This window comes from Ochotona princeps, chromosome 13, assembly GCF_030435755.1.
Source record: "Ochotona princeps isolate mOchPri1 chromosome 13, mOchPri1.hap1, whole genome shotgun sequence".
In the NCBI taxonomy this organism is placed as follows: domain Eukaryota; kingdom Metazoa; phylum Chordata; class Mammalia; order Lagomorpha; family Ochotonidae; genus Ochotona; species Ochotona princeps.
In genome coordinates, this window is record NC_080844.1 from 11569620 (window position 1) to 11592583 (window position 22964).

Sequence of the window (22964 nt, forward strand, 5' to 3'; positions counted from 1 at the left end):
AATAATTTCTTCCTCTGCCCTTATAGGCATACTTGGAAAATTACTATCCATTTTTTAACATTCCCACTTCAAAATAATTATCAACCAGACGATAATCAGTCACAGTGACTATTAATTGATTTCACTGAAACAGTTATCTTTTACTCACTTCCTTTCATAGCTACCTTACATTCCAGGGTGCTTCATTTGATTAATGCCCTGCATTTCATTGCTCTGCTCAGTGTCCCTAACATTTATCTAGTAAAACCTCAAACCTGACCTGCAGGAATGGAGCTGTCTGCATTTTCTATGATGTAATACCCAGATAATGGAGCACTAGTGAATAATATCACACAACAGGGAAAACTATTTCAATGTGAAGATGCAATCATTAGTCCCTAGTCTCAAATTTCCAGTAATACAATCACAAACTTATGAATGATCATGCATGGATTTAGATAGTTCTAAATATCTAGGACCTGAATATCTAATGTGTGCTAATATATACGCCAAAGGTATCCCAAACACAGTTAATCTTGTAAACACTTGCAATAAATCCATTCTTTGAACCACAGTCTTCCTCACTAAGTGGCCTATTTCTTATCTAAATATTCATATCATAATCTTGCAATCAATCACCTTGCAGCCTTCAACAATAATTCTTCTCAAGTACTGGTTGTGTTAATACCCATTCCTAAATATGCATCAATGTTTCCCATATAGTCTGCCAATAGACTAATCTAAGGTAACATCATGTTGTCTTGGCTAGTTCTTAAGAAACGTAGAATCTCAGTAAATATTATCACCCGATTATCATTGGTTTGCCTACTATGTCATAGGGTACATTGTTATATGCTTCTTCTGCATTCCTGCCACCCACGTGGGAGACAAGGATGTAGCTCTTAGTTAATGGCTTCAGCTTGGTCCAGCTCCAGCTACTGCAGGTAATTGGAAATAAACACATAAACAGAAGAATTCTTTTTCTCTACTTTTCCTTTCTATCACTTATTTTCTAAAATACATCTTTTAACCATAAATAAGGCTTATCCTGGTACAAGAAATACTAAATCCATGTATGACCATACATAATATCCATTTCCATGAACTGTTTTAAACCCTCCTCAAAAACACAATTAAGATATTAATATTTGAAGCAAATATTCAGCTACATGTTCATCACATCTACATCATGAAAGAGAAAAAATCACAGTAGGAGAACAACAATGAAAAAAATGTTTGGGCATTAGAGTTCAGGGAAATTGCAAAGATCAAAATTCCATCTGAATTCATTATACTCTGCTCGGCTCTATTTGAACTTCAGATTTTTTTTTCCTGTTTTGTTTAAAAGACTTATTTTAGAAATGAATTTTGAGTGCTGAAGCTAACTTGGAAGAAAATACTCAAAAAAATCATTTCTAATTGTTAATAGAATAATCTGTAAGTGTAAAAATAATGCCCACGGAAGGCATTCTAACCTATTAAAAACACATTTTTAGCTGCATGTACTTTTCAAAGAAATATTTTGATTTCATAAATGGAAATGCTTAACATCCAATATCCAAATGAATGGGGATTAGTAAAATGTATACAAAGTGGTCTTAATGCCAGTAGAAAAGGATCAAAGTGGACAGGAATAAAAACTGACATTTTCATTATTTTTTTAAATCATTTACTGCTTGCTGTTTTGTGACATTGTGCTAAGAAAGTTCTATGTGCAACAAAATAGAAAGTATCTTATTACTATCCTTATTTTACAGATAAGACAATTAAGAATTAGAGAAAATACTATAACCTAAGAGCCAAATTCAACTTCTGTATGATTCTGCATTTGAGATTAAATTGCCTTTCCCAAAATGCAGTTAAGTCTTTCATTTGAGCCATCAGTTAGGAAAAAATGGACTAAAAATTTATTTTTGCCATTGATATAATCTGTTAATGAGACATCTCATTTATAATCAGGTGAGGAAGGGGAGAATTATGCACAGTTTAAAATGTGGTTTTTTTTTCAGGATATTTAAGGAGCAAGTATTTTATTCTTACCCATGAATTCAATCCCCAAGTGGTCTGCTACATCGAAGTCAGCATGGGAAGAAGGGAGACAGAAAGAAGCAAAGAAAAAGGTTAGAAAAAATATTAGCACATGCACACCAATGTTTCTAAGACAGTTCACCATTATGAAGGATGTTTCTCTATTTTAACTACTTATACACACACACAGATACAGACACACATACACACACACCTGCTTGAGAATCATAATGTATAGATTACCAATAACAGGAGTGCTTTGAATGTAAATCAGTCTTTCCCCAAAGCGTTAAATAGAACTTGGATTAAAAACAAAGTTATTTCTTCAAAGGCCGGGAGACAGAGATCCCATCTTCAGGCTGACCCTCAAATGACTGTTATTGGTCGAATTGGCTAAAAGCCAAAACTGGGGTTCAAGAACTCAATTCAAGTCTGTCACAATGGTGCCAGGAACCCAATTACTTGAGCTACCAGTGCCTCCCAGGATCTACATTGGCCAAAAAGCCAGTCTCCAGCCAGACCTGGGTATGGAACCCAAGCACTTACATATGGGAAATAAAGAATTTAACCATAAGGATACATGCCTGCTCCTGAAATTTTGAATGGAATAATACTGCACAAATTGTGAAATATGCTAAGAGTAAATTTATCAAAGAACAAAATCAGAAGTAAAAGATTAATCATGTAGACAAAATAATTTGATAAGAATGTTATTTGTAGAATCCAAGATCTTAAGGAGCAAAACATTTTATTCAACATAAACTCACTTTGGAATTCCATGTGCTTTTTTCCAACTGTGCTTCAGTGAGATGAACACTCTACACAGAATGAGAAATCGGAGGCAGCCTTGGGGCACACACAGATTCTCTCTGAACTTTTACCCATCTTGACCAGGTAATCAGCAGAGTGAGGGACTGCACCAGGCAGCCTCAGGGCTCATCGCTTTAACTAGTGCTTTCTTCTACAGATTCACTTTTTGTACTCATTGCACTACATAATGATGTTTCCAGTTGCAAGAATATTAACCTGATAATGAGCCTTTAAAAATAAGTATTACTATGATTTAGTTTGTAACCAAGACAGATTGCTAAACTCCTTTCTACGAGTTCTCCATTTGTCAATGTAGCTTTTCCTTTTAGAAAATAAGCATCACACAACTTTGGCTGTTTTCTGGTGTGTAAAATATTGACTTCAAAAAATTAGTTTAAAAACATACCACAACATTTGCCTTCTTAGCCATTTTTAAGCATGTGACTCAACAGTGCTCACTGCATTCATGTTGCCCAAGAAGCACCCTGGCATTTCTTTCTAAAAATTTTTTTGTTATTTTTATTTTTCATGATACAGTTTTGTAGGTATAGAGATTTCCCGCATTTCCCTTCTTTTTTCCCCTCCCACTATTTTACCCCAATTTATTACAGTAACATAATCCTTCAGGAACAGTTACAAGTTTAACTTTCTGCCAACACTTTCCATCACCTAAGTCAGATACTCAATATTCCAATTCATTCAGCTCTCTGTTCCCCACTTCCTAACCCCATCCACAGCACTTGGCAGCCGTTAACCTGCTTTGTTTCTATCAAATCAATTTGTCTATGAACAATTCAGTTTAAGTGATTATGACTTTCATTGAGAAATGTCTCCATCTGTAAAGAAAGATGCCTGCCATATGTACATAAAAATAGATGCGTTCCTTTCTTTCCCTGGTACCCTTTGTTCTGTTTCAGTGTGTGTAGTGTGAGATGCCTGACACACTTCATGAACAGACAGGATTCTCTCACATAGTCAAATATCAGTGGGAGGCCACACAGAGAAAGCCCTGGTCATTCGTGGTAATAAGTGTTATAATGGAATAGTAGAAGATGTGCTTTGGCTTCAGCAGCCAGAGACCCAAACACCTGGGAGAGAATGAATGTGCGACACAAAAGAATGAGGTTTGCAGAAAAGCTGGCAAGCCCGATAATTGTGTTCCAGTGCAAATAGGAAGCTTCACAACTGTGTGCACCAAGGACACTGTGGTGAGACTACATTTGTGGTCCTGAAAATAAGGATTTGGTGAAGATAACCTATTAGGAGACTACATGGAAGGAAAACAAGCAAAAAGAATCAAAAATATTTACATATAAGAACCCACGGTGTGGGCATCCCATTTGGGTGCCGGTTCTTGTCCCAGCAGCTCCAGTTCCCATTAAGCTCTGTGCTTGTGTTGTGGGGGAAATGTTAGAGGATGAATCAAGTCCTTGGGAACCTGCACCCATGTCGGAGATCGAAAGAAGCTCCTGGTTCCTGGCTCATGGGTCCTGCATTCGGACCGGCTCAGCTCTAGCTATGGCAGCTACTTGGGGAGTCAACCAGCAGATGGAAAATCTTTCTGTCTTTCTGTAAATTTGCCTTTCCAAGAAAAATGAATAAATATGTTTTAATATTGTATTTATATACAGGCAGGAAAGAAAATGCAGGCAGAAAAGAAAGCAGTGTAGATATCAGAGAGCAAGGGACATCACCCAGTGGGCCACAGATGTTTAATGGCATGACCAGGCAATGAGAATGCCAGTGGCCTCTGACTCTGCGGCTATGTGACACTGTGGGGAGAGCCGGGCCTTGAGAAACCATCAGTTATGCTAAGGTAGGAGCATGTCTGAGAATTTGGAGATTATTCTGATCTCCAAACCCAATGAATTCATCATCAATATCAGAGAAAGAAATTAGAATGTGAAAATTACTTGAACACTAATCGGTGTGAGTAAAAGTTCTGAGGAGAACAAAGTCTTTCTTCTCTTACATGGCAGAAAAGTTACATATTATGATCTGAGCGGCAATATTCAGAAATACTCCTAAGCCAAGTAAAAAATGTTACCTGGATTTTTTTTAATTCTCAGATTTTAGAGGGAAACTTTGGTGAACTGAGTTTTATGTTGGCTTATTCATGGGAACTGCTGCCTCTAAACATACACATTAAAAGTTAAATTTTATTTGGAAACCTTCTCTCTCAAACACACACACACAATTTACTAAAATGATAAACATTGCAATCTTTCTTCCAGATTTGGAGACCCTGATGATCTTTGGTCCACACAGAAGGATCCATGAAAACCCTGATGCACAGATGAGAAGAAACCAATGAATTTAGTCAGACGAGTTGGACACAGAACATAAATCCCAATATTTCTCATAATACTTTAAGGGCCGTATCTCAAAGCAAACAACCTGCCTGGGACAATCCAAACCTGCAGGAAAGCATCAAGAGGGAAATGAAGAGATTGCATCAATTAATCATTCATTTATTCATGCACTCAACAAACCGTGCTGTGTGGGTGTCAAGGGCAGATGCAGAGATACATATCAGCAAAAACAGTTGCTTTCTTCCTATGTCATGGACCAGGGTGTACATTTTATTAGTTGGACTTATTTAGGATTCTTCGGGATATTCATGTTTTTGGTGGTGACCCATGCGTGTTGAGCACATTCGGTGTACCTGGAATGGCTCTAAGTATGTTTTTTTTTTTTTTTTTGGCTCTAAGTATGTTGTCACAGCCATGCGCAGATCAGTATTGTGTTCCTTTTACAGGAAAGGAAGTGAGACACAGAGAGGGGGAACCAACAACCTGAAACTCATTGCCAGGAAGTGCTGGGAACACGCCTGAACCTAGCAGCCCAACCCTGGGTCCCACAGTTGCACTAACAGCCTTCTAGTGCAGGGAAGACTGATCATCAGCTAATGAGATCTTTAGGGAGGAATGATTTTTTTTTAAAGATTTTATTATTATTGGAAAGCCGGATATACAGAGAGGAGCAGAGACAGAGAGGAAGATCTTCCATCCGATGTTTCACTCCCCAAGTGAGCCGCAACGGGCCGGTGTGCGCCAATCCAATGCCAGGACCAGGAACCTCTTCCAGGTCTCCCACGCAGGCGCAGGGTCCCAAAGGTTTAGGCCATCCTCGACTGCTTTCCCAGGCCACAAGCAGGGAGCTGGATGGGAAGTGGAGCTGCCGGGATTAGAACCGGCGCCCATATGGGATCCCGGGGCTTTCAAGGCGAGGACTTTTAGCCGCTAGGCCACGCTGCCGGGCCCGGGAGGAATGATTTAATCCACCTAAGAGAACCAAGTGTTTCCAAGCATCTTCTGGCACCGTACAAGTAGCATTACTTTAGCCTAGCAGCCTCTACTTAATTGAGAAAGTGTCTAGTCTAATACAAATAGGATGAATGTAAAGGGATCCAATGGTTCCCTATTCCTAAGAAATCAAACTGCAAATCACTGATATGTCTTCATTGTTTACTAAGAAAATTTCTTCCTCACCAAGCTGGCTAGTTATTTGTGTTTATGCAAATCAAGTAGCATATAAAAAGTTCTCTGAAGATATGTCAAACAGATAACTGACTAGGGAGACAAAGCAAATATCCTAGAAAGTCACAAAATCCTGGAAAATGAAGGCTATGTTTTCCTTTTGTTCCCTTCCCCTCAGTTGAAAAAATGTATTCATGAAGTAGTATGATGTTTTGATGCATACCTCTTGGAAGGGTGAAATTTAACTTGGTTTTCCTGAAAGTACTTAACATATATGGTGAGCCATTTTCAAGGATTCAGTGAACCGTTGCTAACTACCATCACTAAGTTTTACAACAGAACTCATGGGCAACTCAGACAATTCTTATTTATAGGCTGACAGAAAGATGTGCTGCTGCCCCGTGAACCCAAAGTGAGCAGTTCAAGCAAACCCTATCCTTAACTTGACTCTAGTCTCAGAGTGCAATGGGAACAGCTGTTATCCGTCCTAGGATGAGTAACTCCCTTCAAGCCAGTGCTGGCACAAAGCCCCAGGAATGCCAGGATTGAGTGTCAGTCCTGTGTGATAGCAACTCAACTAGGTGACTTCTGTTTGATCATAGAATAGCACTCAACGTGATGCAAAACACTGATGTGAAGGTTTAGAAAACTGATTTAAAGCCCAGTAAGTTGTTTCACTGGGAGAACTGGTCATAGTCCCCTTGGGTGTGTGCAGACCCTCCTGCTGGTAACTCAAATGGTAACGTTGCACAACTTCATGGGAACAACCACGTCATTATGGGCCACCTGTGGAACTGTTATCTGTGACACCCACTCTGGAAAATGCATGCCATGTGTGTCCAGGGGGACAAACCACATGACAGTTAAGAATGGTTCATTATGGTAATTGAACTTAAATCTGTAACTCTGCAGGTTCCATCCACAGATCCCTGTCAAATGACTTTTTAAGAGTGACATGACAGGAAGAGGTGACCCATTTCATCAGAGAAGACATTATTGGGTTTATGAAGATGGTAACTTGGGTTTGGAGTATTTACCAGCCCATTGCACCAGAGTGCGCCAATCTTGAGTAGCTTCTAAAATCAAGTAGCTTCTAAAATCATTATAAACTGATTTTCTGCCTCAGCAGTGAGACCATGTATTCTTCCAACCACGCAAGATTATGGACAAGGTGTAAGATGTCATATGTTAAGACACTGTCACGCTTGACCCTGTTTATGACAGCAAGACAGGCAAATTAGGAAACCCTGGGGCAAACTATGGTTTTTGTTGTTGTTGCTCTTTTAGTTTTTGTGTTAGGAGGAGAGCAAGGACTTGGAATGGCCACAGCTATAGTTGCTTCATTCTGAACATTGATACCTGGGATTTACTGAGAAAGTTCCTTTGAAAATGATTAAGGACTCAGAAGAGTTGATTACAGCCTTACCAAGACATCTAGCTGTGTCATTAGCAGGAAGGACACTTGGAAGCCAAGAGGAGAATGTGAGAGCAAGGTAGCAGCCAAACACAAATGTTTCAGATCTTAGGCTAGGGGAACTGTCAACAGTGTGAGCACACTACACCCCTAATGGGTGCAGCAGGAGAGTCTCTTTCCACGTGCCCAGAGCATTTGTCCTGGAGGGAAAGCAAGATGATCAGTAGATCCTACTCTAAACCTATCTGGCCTAATTGCCAGGCTATGCTTGCAAGTCTGCTTCTCAACTGCACGGTCCCTTCACTAAATTATACTACCTCCTTAAAGCTATCATTTCATTTCTGTCACATACATATTTGCTTTAAAATTTATATGTGACTATGAATTAAATCTGAAAAATAAAAACTCGTATCGATAAAAAATAACTCAACTTTTTGAATACCTCCAAAAAGTAGTAGTTTCTGCTAAGTTCTATGATCTTCTTGTTTCTAGTCTTCCTTCTACACCTGCAAAATAAAAACTAGCAGTAAATTTTACACAATATTGTCCTGTACTATATGTGCCAACTCAGAAGACTGTTCGCAGCCAAAGCTCTAAAATCGCAGTCCCCACTCGACTCCACCACATCACAGCTGACAGCTTCTTCTGCCACGGCGAGTAGGCTGTGACATTATTACTGAGACCAGCCTCATACCAGACAGGCCATCAATCATGGAGAAGAAAAATGCACTATTCCAGAAAAGTGCACAGCCTCATTCTCTCCACAGGCCTTGTTATGGTACCTAACCTCTTTATTTTTTCTTTCCAAAGAAAATCTACTGTGTTGCTGATTCCTCTGAACACAGATACCACTATTCCACACCCTCCCCTCATGTCCTAAATAAGAATGTCCGTTAGCATCTAAGGAGGAAAGCAGGCAGCAATGGGCACTGTGCCATTATATTTCAGTTGCATAAAGTCAAGATGAGCTTGTACTCCACAAAGTCAAATTTTAAAAACGGATTCTTGAATAAGTCATTTTATTGTTTTTGGAATATTTATGTGAAAAGCAGAGTGACAGAGGGAATGGCAGAGGAGAGAGACTGAGAGAAAGAGAGTGGCATTTCAATTGTTGATTCACTCCCGAAATCCCCATAATAGCCAGAGTAGACCAGACTAATACCATGCATTCAGGAACTCAAACTTGAGTTTCCCATGTGGGTGGCAGGAACCCAAGCATTTGAACCATCATTTGATGCCTCCAAGACGCATTAGTAGGAAGCTGGAGAAAAAGCACAAAGTGTCCAGACTCAAACCAGTCACTCCAATTTGAGATATAATTGTCCCCCAAAGTGGCTCAATCTACTGTGCCCTTATTCCTCCCATGGTCATTTTTTATTCTAACTTTTCAACATCAACCCCTTATAGTATCACTGAACTACTTACATTCAGAGTGCCAACATCTTAATAGTGAATATTAATTCAGAATATGATGGACACACTTCAACGGTGTTCCTAACCTACAGTAGTTATGGAGTGAAAAACAAGTCATCCATACCTTCTTAACATAGACAACAGCTTCAGAAAATAGACCCTTGTCTTCCTATTTGCCAGACAGGGGGAACCAGAGATACAACACAGGGATGGTGTTGGGAAGACGATTTCTGGTCCTAAACCAGCCAGCAAAGAGAATCATCCAGAGAAGTTAAATGTTATGATGTGGTCTGATTTCAAATCTCATAACTGAATACAAAAAAAAAAGAGAGAGAGCGAGAAAGTCCATGGCAAGAAAGTAGAGAAGACTCTGAATTATTATTCTTAATAATATTCTTAATAATTATTCTTAATAATTCAGGGATGACAGCCTGAAGCCATAACTAGAACAAAGTACTCTTAATGGCAGGACTCAAGAACATTTGCAGGAACTGAGACTCACACACATGTGGTTTATTCTTAAATGGTGACTGATATCATCAAGCAATGGTGTAGGACTCAACACCTTCTTCTTTCTTTTGTTATGCTAACTACTGTTCAAATTGGGCTCATGTTTAGTAGTTAGCCACTGTGGCTTCTGAAGGTCTGGCTTATCCATTGTTAATATCTACTGGGCTTGGTTGGCCACTTAAATATCTTGCTTTGTGCAAAGATATTTACTTGTGTGGGAAACACAAACAAGCAAAAAGAACATTATAGCACAAATCATTCTTCCAATGAAGAACGTAGTTGGTTATCTAACATTTTCCCGAAGTGAATTCTATAGTAGGCGAACAACAACAAGACCTTCTTTCCCCCACCTCACCAACCGTGTTGTTTTGTCAGTTCTTGCCTGAGTAGTCCCTATTGGCACGCACATCACGCTTTGATTCCAGCCACGTACTGTCCTTGAGTGTCTGTCCATACACTGCCAAGCTTTCGATGCCTCCCGTTTCACAGGGCCTAATGTATCCCACATGCACCTCTGATTTCCTGCTGTAACGTTATCTGTTGAAGCTTTTAGTGAGGATGATTTTTCTGCTTTGAGTTACAGCAGGCAATCACATACCTGTCTCACAGCTAATTAGGTGACCTGTGATCTCCCTGCCTTTCTTCAGGTCCCTGAGATTCTTTCAAATGGCAGATGACCAGGAAATGTTTATCAAATTTTTTTTTTAACAAAAAGATTTATTTATTTTTATTGGAATGTCAGATATGCAGAGAGGAGGACAGACAGAGAGAAAGATCTTCCTTCCGATGATTCACTTTCCAAGTGACTGCAACGGTCAGTACTACACTGATCCGAAGCCAGAAGCCAGGAACTTCCTCCAGGTCTCCCATGTGGGTGCAGGGTGCCAAGGCTTTGGGCGTCCTTGAGTGCTTTCCCATCACACAAGCAGGAAACTGGATGGGAAGCAGGGCTGCCGGGATTAGAACCGGTGACCATGTAGAATCCCGGCAAGTTCAAGGCAAGGAGATTAGCCACTAGGCCACTCTGCTGGCATCTATTAAATCATTTTTGTTTTTTCATAAAGCCACTATTCTTTATAATTGCATGAATGTTGTAAGATTTTCTTAAAATGAATCATGCTTGTAGACTAATATCTCAAGTTTATGCTGAGTAGTTACTCAGACACATATATGATAGCATAACTTTCCAAATTGCCTGAGCGCTCCTAATAAATAAATGTACACACACACACACACGACTGTATATTTGAAACTATATAATTTATCCCCCAATGAATTAGGAAGCACTGGCAGGAGGGTGGTGAGGAAGGTATGTTCCTGTGTTTTTCTGTTTTACCTCACTGAAACTCAACCATCCTACAGGTCAATTCTCAATCAGGATTTTTTCTTTAATGACTTTAAGAAGAAGTACTGAGCCCCACAGAGTTTTAGAGAAAGTCTCCAAACCTCTTTATCTTTAGTGACGATTCTGACCTGTACTCTTCTGCTGGTCCCCCTCCTTTCCACATCACCCACTCTGTTGCATCTGTGACACAGATGTAAGCACTTCAAAGCACCAAACTTTGGGAGAGCTCCAGCAGAGCTGTTCCCTCCTGCTCATCCTTCCTGCTCTGGCTCACACACTGCTCCAAGAGCAGTCCTCTCCATGATGTGCTTTGAATTCTATGGCCATGTGTCTGGCCATCTCACCTCCTCTGGCATATGCACCCTGTCTAGCAGGGAGTAACTGCTCAAAATGCTTCTGTTGACTGAACACACATACAGGGGCACAATGAGCATGAATCAAGTAATCTGTTTCCTTGTTGAAATTAGCATATTCACACGTGTGGTATTGTGCTCTACGTGAAGTCAGGCAAATGAGAAGGAAATGTGGCAATTCTGCTTTTTTTTTTGTTTTACTGTTGGTTATGTTTTATTGATTCCTTCTGGCAAAATAACATACATTTTAATATTGGGAATGATTTAATTTCATATTTAATTTTTTTCTTACAAAAAGCACTGGTATGGGAATAGTTTCATAGTTTATGATCCTTATGATGTATATCTCTGTTAGCAAGCTTTAAAGTCACATTAATTTATACTTACAATTCCCTGAGCACCTGAGAATACTTGATAATGAACACAATAGAAGATGCATTTGGACTCACTAATGGATTAATTTATTTCTTTTGCAGACTGAAAATGTAGCAAAGGATGATACGTTCCCCTTAAATGCATAATCACCTGACAGCGTTATTTGTCTCTCATTTAAATGCAAAGAACAATTTTTCTCTTGCTGCCTGCTTCCTAAACCCATTAGTGAATAACCTAAGGACTGATGCAAGCCTTCTTTATTTCGTAGAAATGAAGAAATGGAAATTAAACTGGCAGGACTTTCTCCCATTAATGACCTTCCCCAATGTACCTGGGTTACTCTTGATAGTTCAGGTAAAAACAAAAGAAGCTTCCCTATTAAAACAATGAGAGAAACAGTTATCCAAGAATTAGTTGGGAACCCAGTGGAATCCAGGCAATTTGAGATTCTATCCTCATCCTCCCACCACCAGCTTCTACAAACTTGAAACCTTTCTTTATATATATGTATTTTTTTTTCATGATATGTGAGTGCAAAAAACCATTCTGCTGGTATCCTATCAGTGATAACCTTTCCAAAATGGTATGCAGATGTAAGCAGCTAAGCATGGATGAATTTATAAAATTCTGATTTTACATCATGCACATATTGGAAAGGCAAATTAGCAGGGAGAGTCAATAGCAGTCTTTCTTGAAACTACTACTACTCCACTGGACAGTTTGTGTAAGGTGACCTCTCTCAGCATTATGGGGTCCTGGTAATTTATAGGTAAGAATAAAGCTTCATGGATGTCAGCCAATCGGTTAAAGATGGAAAGGATTTTTTTCCTTTAAACTACATTGACATCACTCACAGAAAATTTCTACTTTGTCTAGTGTGCCATGCCAGTGAAACGGTAATGGTTCAATCCCAGACTGTACCCTCCAATGTAGATGCTCAACCCTGCACAAATGCTGTTCTGGGAAATTAATTCACTTATAAAGACTAACTTCAAGTAAAATCAACACCAAGAGGCATAGCATTTTCCACACAGGGTTTTGTGTGAACTCTTTTGTATTTATTACTGTTTCTTTACACTCCACCATAATTATGACAAGTTTTTTCCCCACTGGTCTATAGTTCCCAACTTGCTAGGTTTAATCTAATGAAACAACTATGCTTAACTTCTTTTTATACCACAGATACCAAGAAAGTTCTTGGTCCAGACAGAGCATTTGAATAACCAAAGAAAAAGTCAATACCCAACATTTTACTTAGTATAAATCTGCAGCAAGCACTTCCCTCTATCCAGGGTCCTTCTCTTCCATTGTCTCAGGGAAGGAAGGTCTTAACAATGAACATAGAGAAAACGTTTTGAGATATTGAATCATTAGCCCCAAAGAAATCAAGTTATAGCATATTAAAGTTGATATTTTATACAAATAGCTAGTACCCTGCTGTAGATTATTATGTTAAAATATTTTTAGGTGAATAGAAGAAATGGAAGACATTCAAAATTCCTGGGAGGAAGCCTTTAGGAATAAATAGCTTGGTGGCTGCTGCTGCTGCCAAGCTAGGCATTTCTCTCCCTGTCTCCTTTTCCAGTTAGATTAGAAGCAGAAATTCAACATTTGGGTTCCCAAACAGGGATGCCTGTTTGAAGCTTACAAAATAAGGCCGGTGGAGGCAGAAAAACCCCAGTGTGGCTCATGTCCTTAGCTCCCCCAATGTTAGCTGTGCATCAGAGGATGGAATGCCTAGGAGTCCCAGAGATATGGGCCCCAGATGTGCCAGGTTGGGAAGCTGCATATGGACCTATTTTGCATAATACATCTGGTGGGAAGAGTCACTAGGTGCTTGACACCAAGTGCTATGAAGTCAAAAAAGTCATAAGAAGCAACAATGACCTTTGTGAACTGAAAACAAGATGAGGATTAGGACAGCTCTGCACCTGCTATCAGAATAGGCTAGGACCTAGAAGATCCAATCCACTTAAGACCTAACACCTAATCCAGTTCCAACCCTACATATGCCTTGGTTCTCCCATGTTTCTTTCCAAAACTTTCATGCAAACCCAAAAAACTGGAGTTAGATAAGCAAGGCAATAATATTGTCTATAGTGCAGTGAAACAGAATTTGACACACAAAATATGTAAAATGGGTTTTGACATCTTCCCCTAAGCAGACATTTGATTTACTTTGTGACTTAAAACATTTAAAACTAGCAACAGCATTAGGACATAGATGTTATTTTTCTTCCCATTTCAGAGGGAAAACTCAGGCACATAGAGATCGATTTCCTGTTTTTAAATAAACATTAAAATTTGTAACTAAACTGAATTCAAATTCAAGAGATAGATTTCAAGTTCTTTGAATCCAGCATCAGTGACGTGTTCTATTTATGCATTCTATGTCTTGCAGATTGACCTTTTTAATTATTACAAATTTACGAAGCTGGTTAATTAGATTACTGTGTTTCAAAACTGGACAGAATCTTATTGAATTCAATGAAAATTAGTATTTCTTGCTCTTGAGAACACTGGAAAATAAGGTAAGATAATTTGTATAGTTACTTCACAAAATAGTGAAAACAAATAGTTATAAAGACATTTAAACCAATTGTGTGGGTGAGAAAGGTTTCAAGCTCTTGGAGCAAACTGTTCCATAACTCTTGCTATGTATTATTAATCCACTTGATTAATTAAGCATTACATCAGTTTGAAGTTAGCTTCCCTTCTCTTCTTGTTGATGGATTGATGGTAAATGCTAAACAAAATATTCAAAGCCATAGGTAATATTTGCTGTAGTCCAGCAACAATTGTCAAAAATCTAAGTAAGAGGAGTGAACTGCATGATTATAACCTGATTATTACAGATTAATGCCTGAAGCCACCAAGTCAAATTGTCCTCTACTTATATGCCAACTTCATTTATCCCCTGGCACTGACATTCAGTGCCCTGTGCTGCCCTGTGAGTGGGTCCTGAGACAGATCTCCAGCTCTTTGCCTAACAGCCTTGCCTTTCATTCAGCTGTGCCGTGTCATCTGCCACCAAGCTAGCTCAAGTTATTGACCTCCTCCACCTGGATGGTTCTGCTATGGTTTCTCTGCTTCCATCTTTGCATCCCATTTAGTCTCATCCTGTACAGTGTCCAGACAAATCAGGCGACATATTCCTTTGCACAATATCCCTGTCTTGGCTTCCCTGGTACTTTAACAGCATAAGCCAAAGCTATAATCAAAATCGAAAGCGAATCATCTATGAACTTGCACCACACTCTTGCTGCTCCCCCCATTCAACCCCAAACTCAACCACACAGATTTCCTGGCAGGTGTTGCTTCAGAGTAACAAAAGATTGGCTTGTTCAAATCACTGTTTCATTGGATTTGATTGTGCTTGCAGTGGAGCGCAATCTTAGTTGGTAAAATGCATTGGCAATTTCTTGCTTATATTAGACAATCATTTGGTGTGTTCTGTTTGATCAAGTTTGGATCAAGAACTTGAAAAAAAGTCCTTGCAGAATTTATTTATGGTAACTTTATTACACAATAACATGAAGACATCTTTTCTCTGAGGCATCCTTTCTCTAAAGACCACGTACTAATAAAGTGTTCATAGGAATGTAAACTAGTAAAACCACTATGTAAAACAGACAATATCGATATTCCTCAAAAAATATGAAAGTAAATCTACTGTATCACCCAGCCACTCAACTCCTTGGAATTCAAAAAATAAAGTGAAATCATAATATAAAACAGTTGTCAGTACTAACAATATTAAACAACGGTTCAATTCCCATTAGCTCAGATAGGGAATCTACCCAGATACCACCAGCTGAAGACTGCCTAAAGGAAGTGAAATACTACTCAGCTGTTAAAAAAAGTAAGAACGGGGCTCGGCAGCGTGGCCTAGTGGCTAAGGTCCTTGCCTTGATCCCATATGGCTGCTGGTTCTAATCCCAGCAGCTCCACTTCCTCTCTATCTCTCCTCCTCTCAGTATATCTGACTTTGTAATAAAAATAAAATAAATCTTAAAAAAAAAAAAGTAAGAACGCAATTGTATCTCTTGGAGACCAGTATGCTTAGTGAATAATCCACCTCCACCCCCAAATGAATATCATTTGCTTGCCATGATTGGTGGTAAGTGATACATAGAGTGCAAACATACAATGTGTATGAGCAAAAATAATTTTTGACAAATCTATAAGAGCAAAATTGACCTGATTTTGAGATTGGATTATTGTTTATACACCATGTCTATACTCTATAGGAACAGTGGTGTTTCTACTTATTGCTTGCTGAATTTTTTCTTTAGTGCAGGGTAAAACTTGTGATTATAAAGTAAATTTAAAGTACATCACTGTAAAAATTTTTGAAAAACAAAAAGGAAGGAGAAAAGAGGGTGAGAATGAGGGATGAAGGGTACAGGGAGAAGTATATACTCTTAGAACTATCTACAAAACACATGAAACCTGCTCCACTAAAAAAATAATCATTGTTTCATTCTATGCGATTTTTCTTACAAGAATGTATTTTCTTGCCATCTTAATATTGTGTACACATACACGTATGTATACACATAACGTTAACCTAATTTTCACCATCTTCAAGTTCTGCTGGTTTGCAGAAAGTAGAAGGCCAACAGAGATTTTTCTACCTTCGCAATGTTAGCTCTTCTTCACAGATTAGCATTAAACAGATTTCCTATTCAAATTCCACTTGGTAATGAAGAATAGTCTCTACTCAGGAATCCCTCAAAGTGATCTCTGTTTGTTCCATACAAATGAAGATTTTTTTTAAATGAAATTTAATAGCTCTTTGGAGGGAAGCAACACCATCTGCTGCTGTAATTCCCCAAATTTCACAAGGCGGAAATTGAATATGCTCCTACAATTGTGGACTGTATTTTCCCTTTCGGGGGGCCTTCAAGTCTCTTTTACTCTGGCCCTTCTGCCCAGGTACCCTCCTCTTTCTTTTCTTCTCTTGTAGCTACAGCTGTTGGTAGGTACAAGTCACATATACCTCCTGCACAGTACAGAGTGTTCATATACATCATGGGGGAATCTGCTGCATGACTAAAAAGGCAATTTTCAATTCTGTAAGTCACTTTCCATCTATAATCCCGCCCAGGGAGCAAGATGAAAATGCTGGAAGGAAATTCATCTCTCTGGGGGTAATGATGAAGTATAGGACAATCAGAGAGTCTTTTCCTACTGTGGAAAAGAATCAGCTGCAGTATATGCTAAAAAAAAAATGTAAAGTCCAAGAGTTGTCCTTGAATAATCAATTTCAGAGGTTATGTATATGCATTCTAAGTTGGAGATATACCAAATTTTCAATGTTTGTGTGTACAGAATATATGTGCACATTATTTATGGTAAATTAAGTGTAGGGCTGCATTAACATTCCTTCTCAGAACTCTTCGTAACTGGCTTTCACTAAAATAGTCAAGGTGGATAAAACAGAACTTCATTCCATTGCAGTCATGACTTTTTTTGTTTTTATTTGCAAAATACTTCTAGTGTTTCAGTCAGCTTTTCTGTTATCATAAAGGCCTACGACAAATACTGTAGCTATTTATTTTTCTCGTGTTGTCTCCCCCTTCCCTATTCTAGTTTATCTATTTTCTCCAATTTCTGTCCTTCTATCAGATACTTTAATGAGGAAAATTCAACATGAATGCCACCATTTTGCTTTCCCAGGCAGGCTTTTAATTCCCTTTGTCACTCACATGCATAAGCATACATTGACATTTTCTTCTAGTATCACAATTTGTTTTGTTGATCAGCAATTCCTGTTTTCCAATCATAATACATGTGTGAGAAAGGAAATAATTTGGCTTCATCAAGGAGGTGTTCATTGAGTAGCAAAATCTCAATGGACTACCATCCGTGTTTTGGATAGGGAGAGCAATGATGTGGCTTCATCCATTTGGCTTTATTCTCAGATACGAACAAAACATAGCATATATTGATCACCCAGTAAGCCCAGGTCTATGTGAAACATGCCCACTGTCTTGCCCAGCACTTTCAACAATCCTGTAATAGTTGAAGCCTTTACATTTCCATGGTGACAAACAGAGGCTGTTACATCAACACTGACTGTTGCTCCTTGGGAGAAACTCCTTTATTTGAAAAAGATGTCTCAATTGGTGTTCTAGCTATGCTGTCTAAAAAAAGGTTTTTTTTTTTCCGTTTAATTAAAAGGCAAGAGCTGCGGAGAGAGGAGGAGAGACAGAAAGGCAGAGATCATCCATTTACTTGTTCACGTCACAAATGGCCACAACGGCTAGGGCTGGGTCAGCCTAAAGCCAGAAGTCTAGAATTCCATGTGAGTCTCCCACATGGATGACACTTCCGTGCTTCTGACTGACTTGGACCAGTCCAGTTAGTTGAGGAGTGAAGCAGAAATGCAAGATCCTTCCCTATCTTTCTTTCTTTCTTTTCCTCTCAATTAAAAATCAATGTTTTATTCTTTTACAGATAACGTTTAACAAAAAAAAAAATAAACGCATTGTACACAAATGTTCTTCCTTATATCTTTTTCTTTCATTTTTCCTGTTAAAATTTTGCCAGTTTCATTGTGAGGAGCTGGTGCTGTGATGCAATGGATAAAACCACCAGCTGTGACATCACATACGAGTGTTTGTTCAAGTACTGAATGCTCCATTTCCTAGCCAGCCCCCTGCTAATGGGCTTGGGAAAACAGCAATTGATACCCTAAGTACTTTGGTCTCTTCCACCCACATGGGCAATTCAACAGGAGTTCTAGGCTGTTGGGTCTACCTGTCACACACCTGGCCATTGCAAACACACAGGGAGTGAACCAGAAGATGGTTGCTCTGTTTCTCTTTAGCCTCTTCCTTTCTTTATAATCCAAACATTCAAATAAGTGAATCTTTACCAATGTTCTTTATTTAAATACAAACACACACATTAGCTGAGATCTACATGTAGTTGGGTCTTTCCTCTTACATGTTGTTCCACTGGAACATCTTCAAGGACAATAAAAAAGAGCTTCCATTCATCTACACAATCATGCTTTCTTCGGGACATCTCCTGAATGGCCTATCTAAGATGGGTTGAGAGCTACCATATGGAAGTATATGCTAAATTAACATTAAGCAGTATAGCATACTGAGTATATAAACCATTAATAGCATCACTTATTATTATTCAGCATTATGGAATCTGTACATTTGTGCTATGCTTTTAGATGACTGGCAATGCTGAAACACATGAACAACGCATTGCAATATGACATAATGACAGTTATGACATCACTCAGCAACAGGAATTTGCTCCACTACAGTCTTAGAGGAGCAGTGTCATACATGTAGTCTCTGGTTAATCAAAGAGTTCTTGTACAGCTGTACTGTATTTGGATGCAGCACTGTATCAATTGGGCCCAAACATAGTCCATCCTGTGCATAATGGGACTTCACAAAAAAGAGTTTTGGACATGTTTTTTAAACAAATGGGGCCCATGTAAAGACTTGCTCAAACTAGCTAGCTAGTTAGCTTTTGTAATCTCCACAACTGCCTGTGATTTATTCTACTTCACTAAAACATTCTAACCTCACCTTAATTTTTAGTTACGTATGATGTTCACCATAACAAATGATATGATGGAGATTTCCATTATAATTATGTTTGTATCAAACCTTTTTAGTTAGAGCGTGGGTGATTAAAACTAACAAAAATGTATAGTTTTTCAGATTTGAAGGCTGGGAATTTGAAGAACGCCTTCTTTTATCTTTGTCCCATGGAAAAAAGGCAAATAGAGGGCAATAGAGAACAAGAAGGGATCAAACTCACTATTGGTGACACAGTAATTTCATGTACATGGGTGAAACCCTTACGGTTAAGAATCCCCTTGAAAACCCTATCTCCTATTATTGTTGCAATGGCAGTTAAATGGGATGCAACAAATACTGAACCTATAGCAATTACTAACTCAACCAGTATGTTTTAAAGCCTGATGGTTTAAACTCTTGCAGATGCTCAGACTGTGTCAGTGAACCAAGCAGGGAAAAGCATCACTACACGAGCAAGACAAGACTGTGTGTTCATCTAAACAATTTCACATGGCGGTACCCCATTTCCAATTCATCCTCACAGATAGGCACAGTCATATCACTGAGCTCTGATCAATTCTTGGAAGGGGCAGATTAACACTGAGGAATTTCTTAACAGATTCTGTGTGTGTGTTCCTAAGTGCTTTCTCAGTATGTTCTGTGATCCTGTGGAGGTGAGTACTCCTCTCCATTCTGCCAAGAGACACCACATAAATCATGATGAGAGATAGGAAAAATCTTGTGTGAAGTAGCAAAAACATTCAGTTTTCCATATGTGAATGTTGCTTTCCTCTGTTAACTTAGTCTATGCTACCCAATGCCTCAAATACCATCCATCAAACACCTTCCAGGTGTTGCTGGGAAGGCATTTGGTTGATATAGTTAACATGTACCATCATCAGATTCTAAGTAGGAAGAAATGATTCCAGAGAGTGTGGAAGCCCTCAAGCTACCCTTGGTTGAGAGACTTAAGAGCAAAAATGAGATGTCCTGGAGGAGAAAAAAATATCTGCCTCAAGAATGCCTGGTCAATTCCTGTCTGAATTTCTCATCCTTTGGTCTGCCTTATGAACTTGGGCTTGTCAGCTCCCACAGCTTCACTGAGCCAATTCACTAAAACTCTCCTCTCTAAAAATACAAAAGAATACAATCATAGAGATAATATATGATTTTAGTATAAATCATTGTAAATTACACACATATCAGTATGCATGCATGTATTTAGAGATACATTAACCTCCACTATGTATCATTTTCAACTGCTTCTAATTATCTGCAGAACCCTGATGTCATTCTGTGTACCAGGAACAGAGTATTAACTTCCTAAGGCAGCAATAACAAATACCAAATTTAGCAAGTTAAAACAGAAATTATCTTTCAGGTTTCTGGAAGCCAGAAGTTATAAATGAAGGTGTTGGCTGACCCAAGAATCCAAGACAGAATTCCCTCTTGCTTTTATTTTTCTTAACAACAACAAAATAAACAATTTATTTACTTAATTTAGAATGGAGAGGGACATACAGACAGGAAGAGGGACAAAGATAGTTCTTGCAGCTGGTGGCTCACTCCTCAAATGGACACAACAGCTGGCTCTGTAGCAAGCCAAAGGCGGGGATCAGTTCAGTCCCATCCTCATCTCCCTCTGGGTTGCTTGATCGTCTATAGATGACTTCCCAGGTGCACCACCTGGAAGCTGGGTCACAAACAAATCTGCAGATACCTGAGCAGGTAAGGTACTGGGATATCAAATCCCTGCTTGATAAGGAGCAATTTAACCCTGCTGTGCCACAGTAGGTCCCTCCGCAGCCTGCCCCGCTGCCCCTGCTAGTGCCTGGTTGCTGCTGGCATGCTGCTGGTGCTCTGTGGTTTGTGGCAAGTGAGCTCTCTTTTTTTTCCATCCATCATCACTTAGACCTTTTTTCTGTCCTCTGTGCCTTCAACCCTCTCTAGCCTTGGGGAGGCAACAATGATTGAACACAGGGTCCACTGTAATCCTATATGATCTTAACTTGATTGTATCTAGAGTGTTGCGAGTTAAGGTTGTGATCAAAGGTACAAGGACTAGGAATAAGGACTTCAAAACATATTTCTTTAAAAGTTTATTTATTTACTTACTGATTTAATTGTTATTTGAAAGAGAATCAGGTGTGGGGGGCAAAGGGAGAGAGAGAGAGAGAGAGAGAGAGAGTGTGTTTTCCAACTACACACTCACATGTTAGAGTCAGGTCAAAGCTAGACTCCTGGAAGTCCACCAAGCTCTCCCTGTTGGACCCTCCACTGCTGCTTTCTCAGGTACATTAGCAGGAAACTGCATTAAAAGTGGAGTGGCCAGGACTCATGTCAGATGCCTGCGTTGGAGATGGTGGCTAAACTTACTATGCCACAATTCCAGCCCCAAAAGCATCTTTTGAAAACAGAACACAACCTACCACACTGTAGCAATTAATAATTAACACAGAAAAATGTACCAGAAGTGACAGACATTCGTTTCAGTCTTGTTCCTGAAATTTCACAGCCTTCACCATCTTAAGGTGCCTAGAGGTTGAAGACACAATGGGGGCTGTTAAGGCGCAGTATATAGCAGAACACTTGGTGAAGATCCAAAAGAAAATTAAGCCCATGTCCTGATAATTCACTGAAACTTAGAGGCTATTTTCTCATATGACTTATGCCCTCTTTAATAACTTTGACTTTGTGATTTACATTTCAATTGGAGGAGACAGAAAGACAATAAATACACCATATAGAGTGTTTTATTAGGTCTTACACCCTGTTGCTTGTATGTGTTGATGTAATTAAACTTATGGTATAGATTGTAAAATGGCCAGCATTTTAGAGATACCAAAACTTAAACACACATAGATATGGAAATATGCATTTTGTAATATGGCATGTGCTATGGGGAGCATAGAAAGAAAGATGGTCCAGGTAGGGTGTGGGTAGACTGTGACCTAAGAGTTCATCCAGACGAGCTGCAGGGAAAAGGCAACCTCATGGACATGACCTGCAGCAAGTGAAGAAATGAGGTAACTGGGGTCAGCTTCATCTTGTATTACGTTTACCGGTTTCCTGGAGTTACCCTGACACAAAATTTTTTCATGCCCTTGGGGTGCATAAATATTATACTTCCATTAGCAAATTTGTTTTTTATGCAAATAGGTTACCAATTCTGGATTCTTCAAATATAATATGATACAGATAATGAGTCATTTATTTTTTTACTGTTGGAGAAAAAGTTACAAATATTAAAAAGAGTAAAAAGATTCTTATCATATATATGCTCAATATATCTTTTTAAAGATTTATTTATTTTTACTGGAAAGTCAGATTTACAGAAATAACGAGAGAGAGAAAGATCTTCTATCCACTGACTCTCTTCCCAAGTGGCTACAAAGAGCTGGGAACTGAAGCCATGAGCCTGGAGCTTCTCCAGGTCTCCCACGTAGGTGCAGGGTCACAAGGCTTTGGGCCGTCCTGTACTGTTTTCTCAGGTCACAAGCAGGGAGCTGGAAGGGAAGTGAAGCAACTGGGACACAAATCGTCACCCATATGGGATCCTAGCTCATGCAAGGCGAGGACTTCAACCTCTAGGCTACTTCACAGGGTCCACATGTTCAGTATTTTTCACAGATACATATATATCTGTTACATCTACATAAGCACAGTAGTGTTTAGAAGGCTGTTCATAAATTTTAACATATT

General features: G+C 39.0%; 1 protein-coding gene across 1 annotated transcript in view; it reads right to left on the bottom strand.

Annotated features, from left to right (window-relative positions):
• Window positions 1-22964, bottom strand: part of NRG3 (neuregulin 3) — a 221736-nt gene that overhangs the window by 106480 nt on the left and 92292 nt on the right. The window contains exon 2 of the mRNA XM_058671601.1: window positions 2020-2043. Within this exon, the coding sequence (XP_058527584.1) occupies window positions 2020-2023 (4 nt within the window). The 5' untranslated portion in view covers window positions 2024-2043. The remainder of the gene's footprint in view (window positions 1-2019; window positions 2044-22964) is intronic.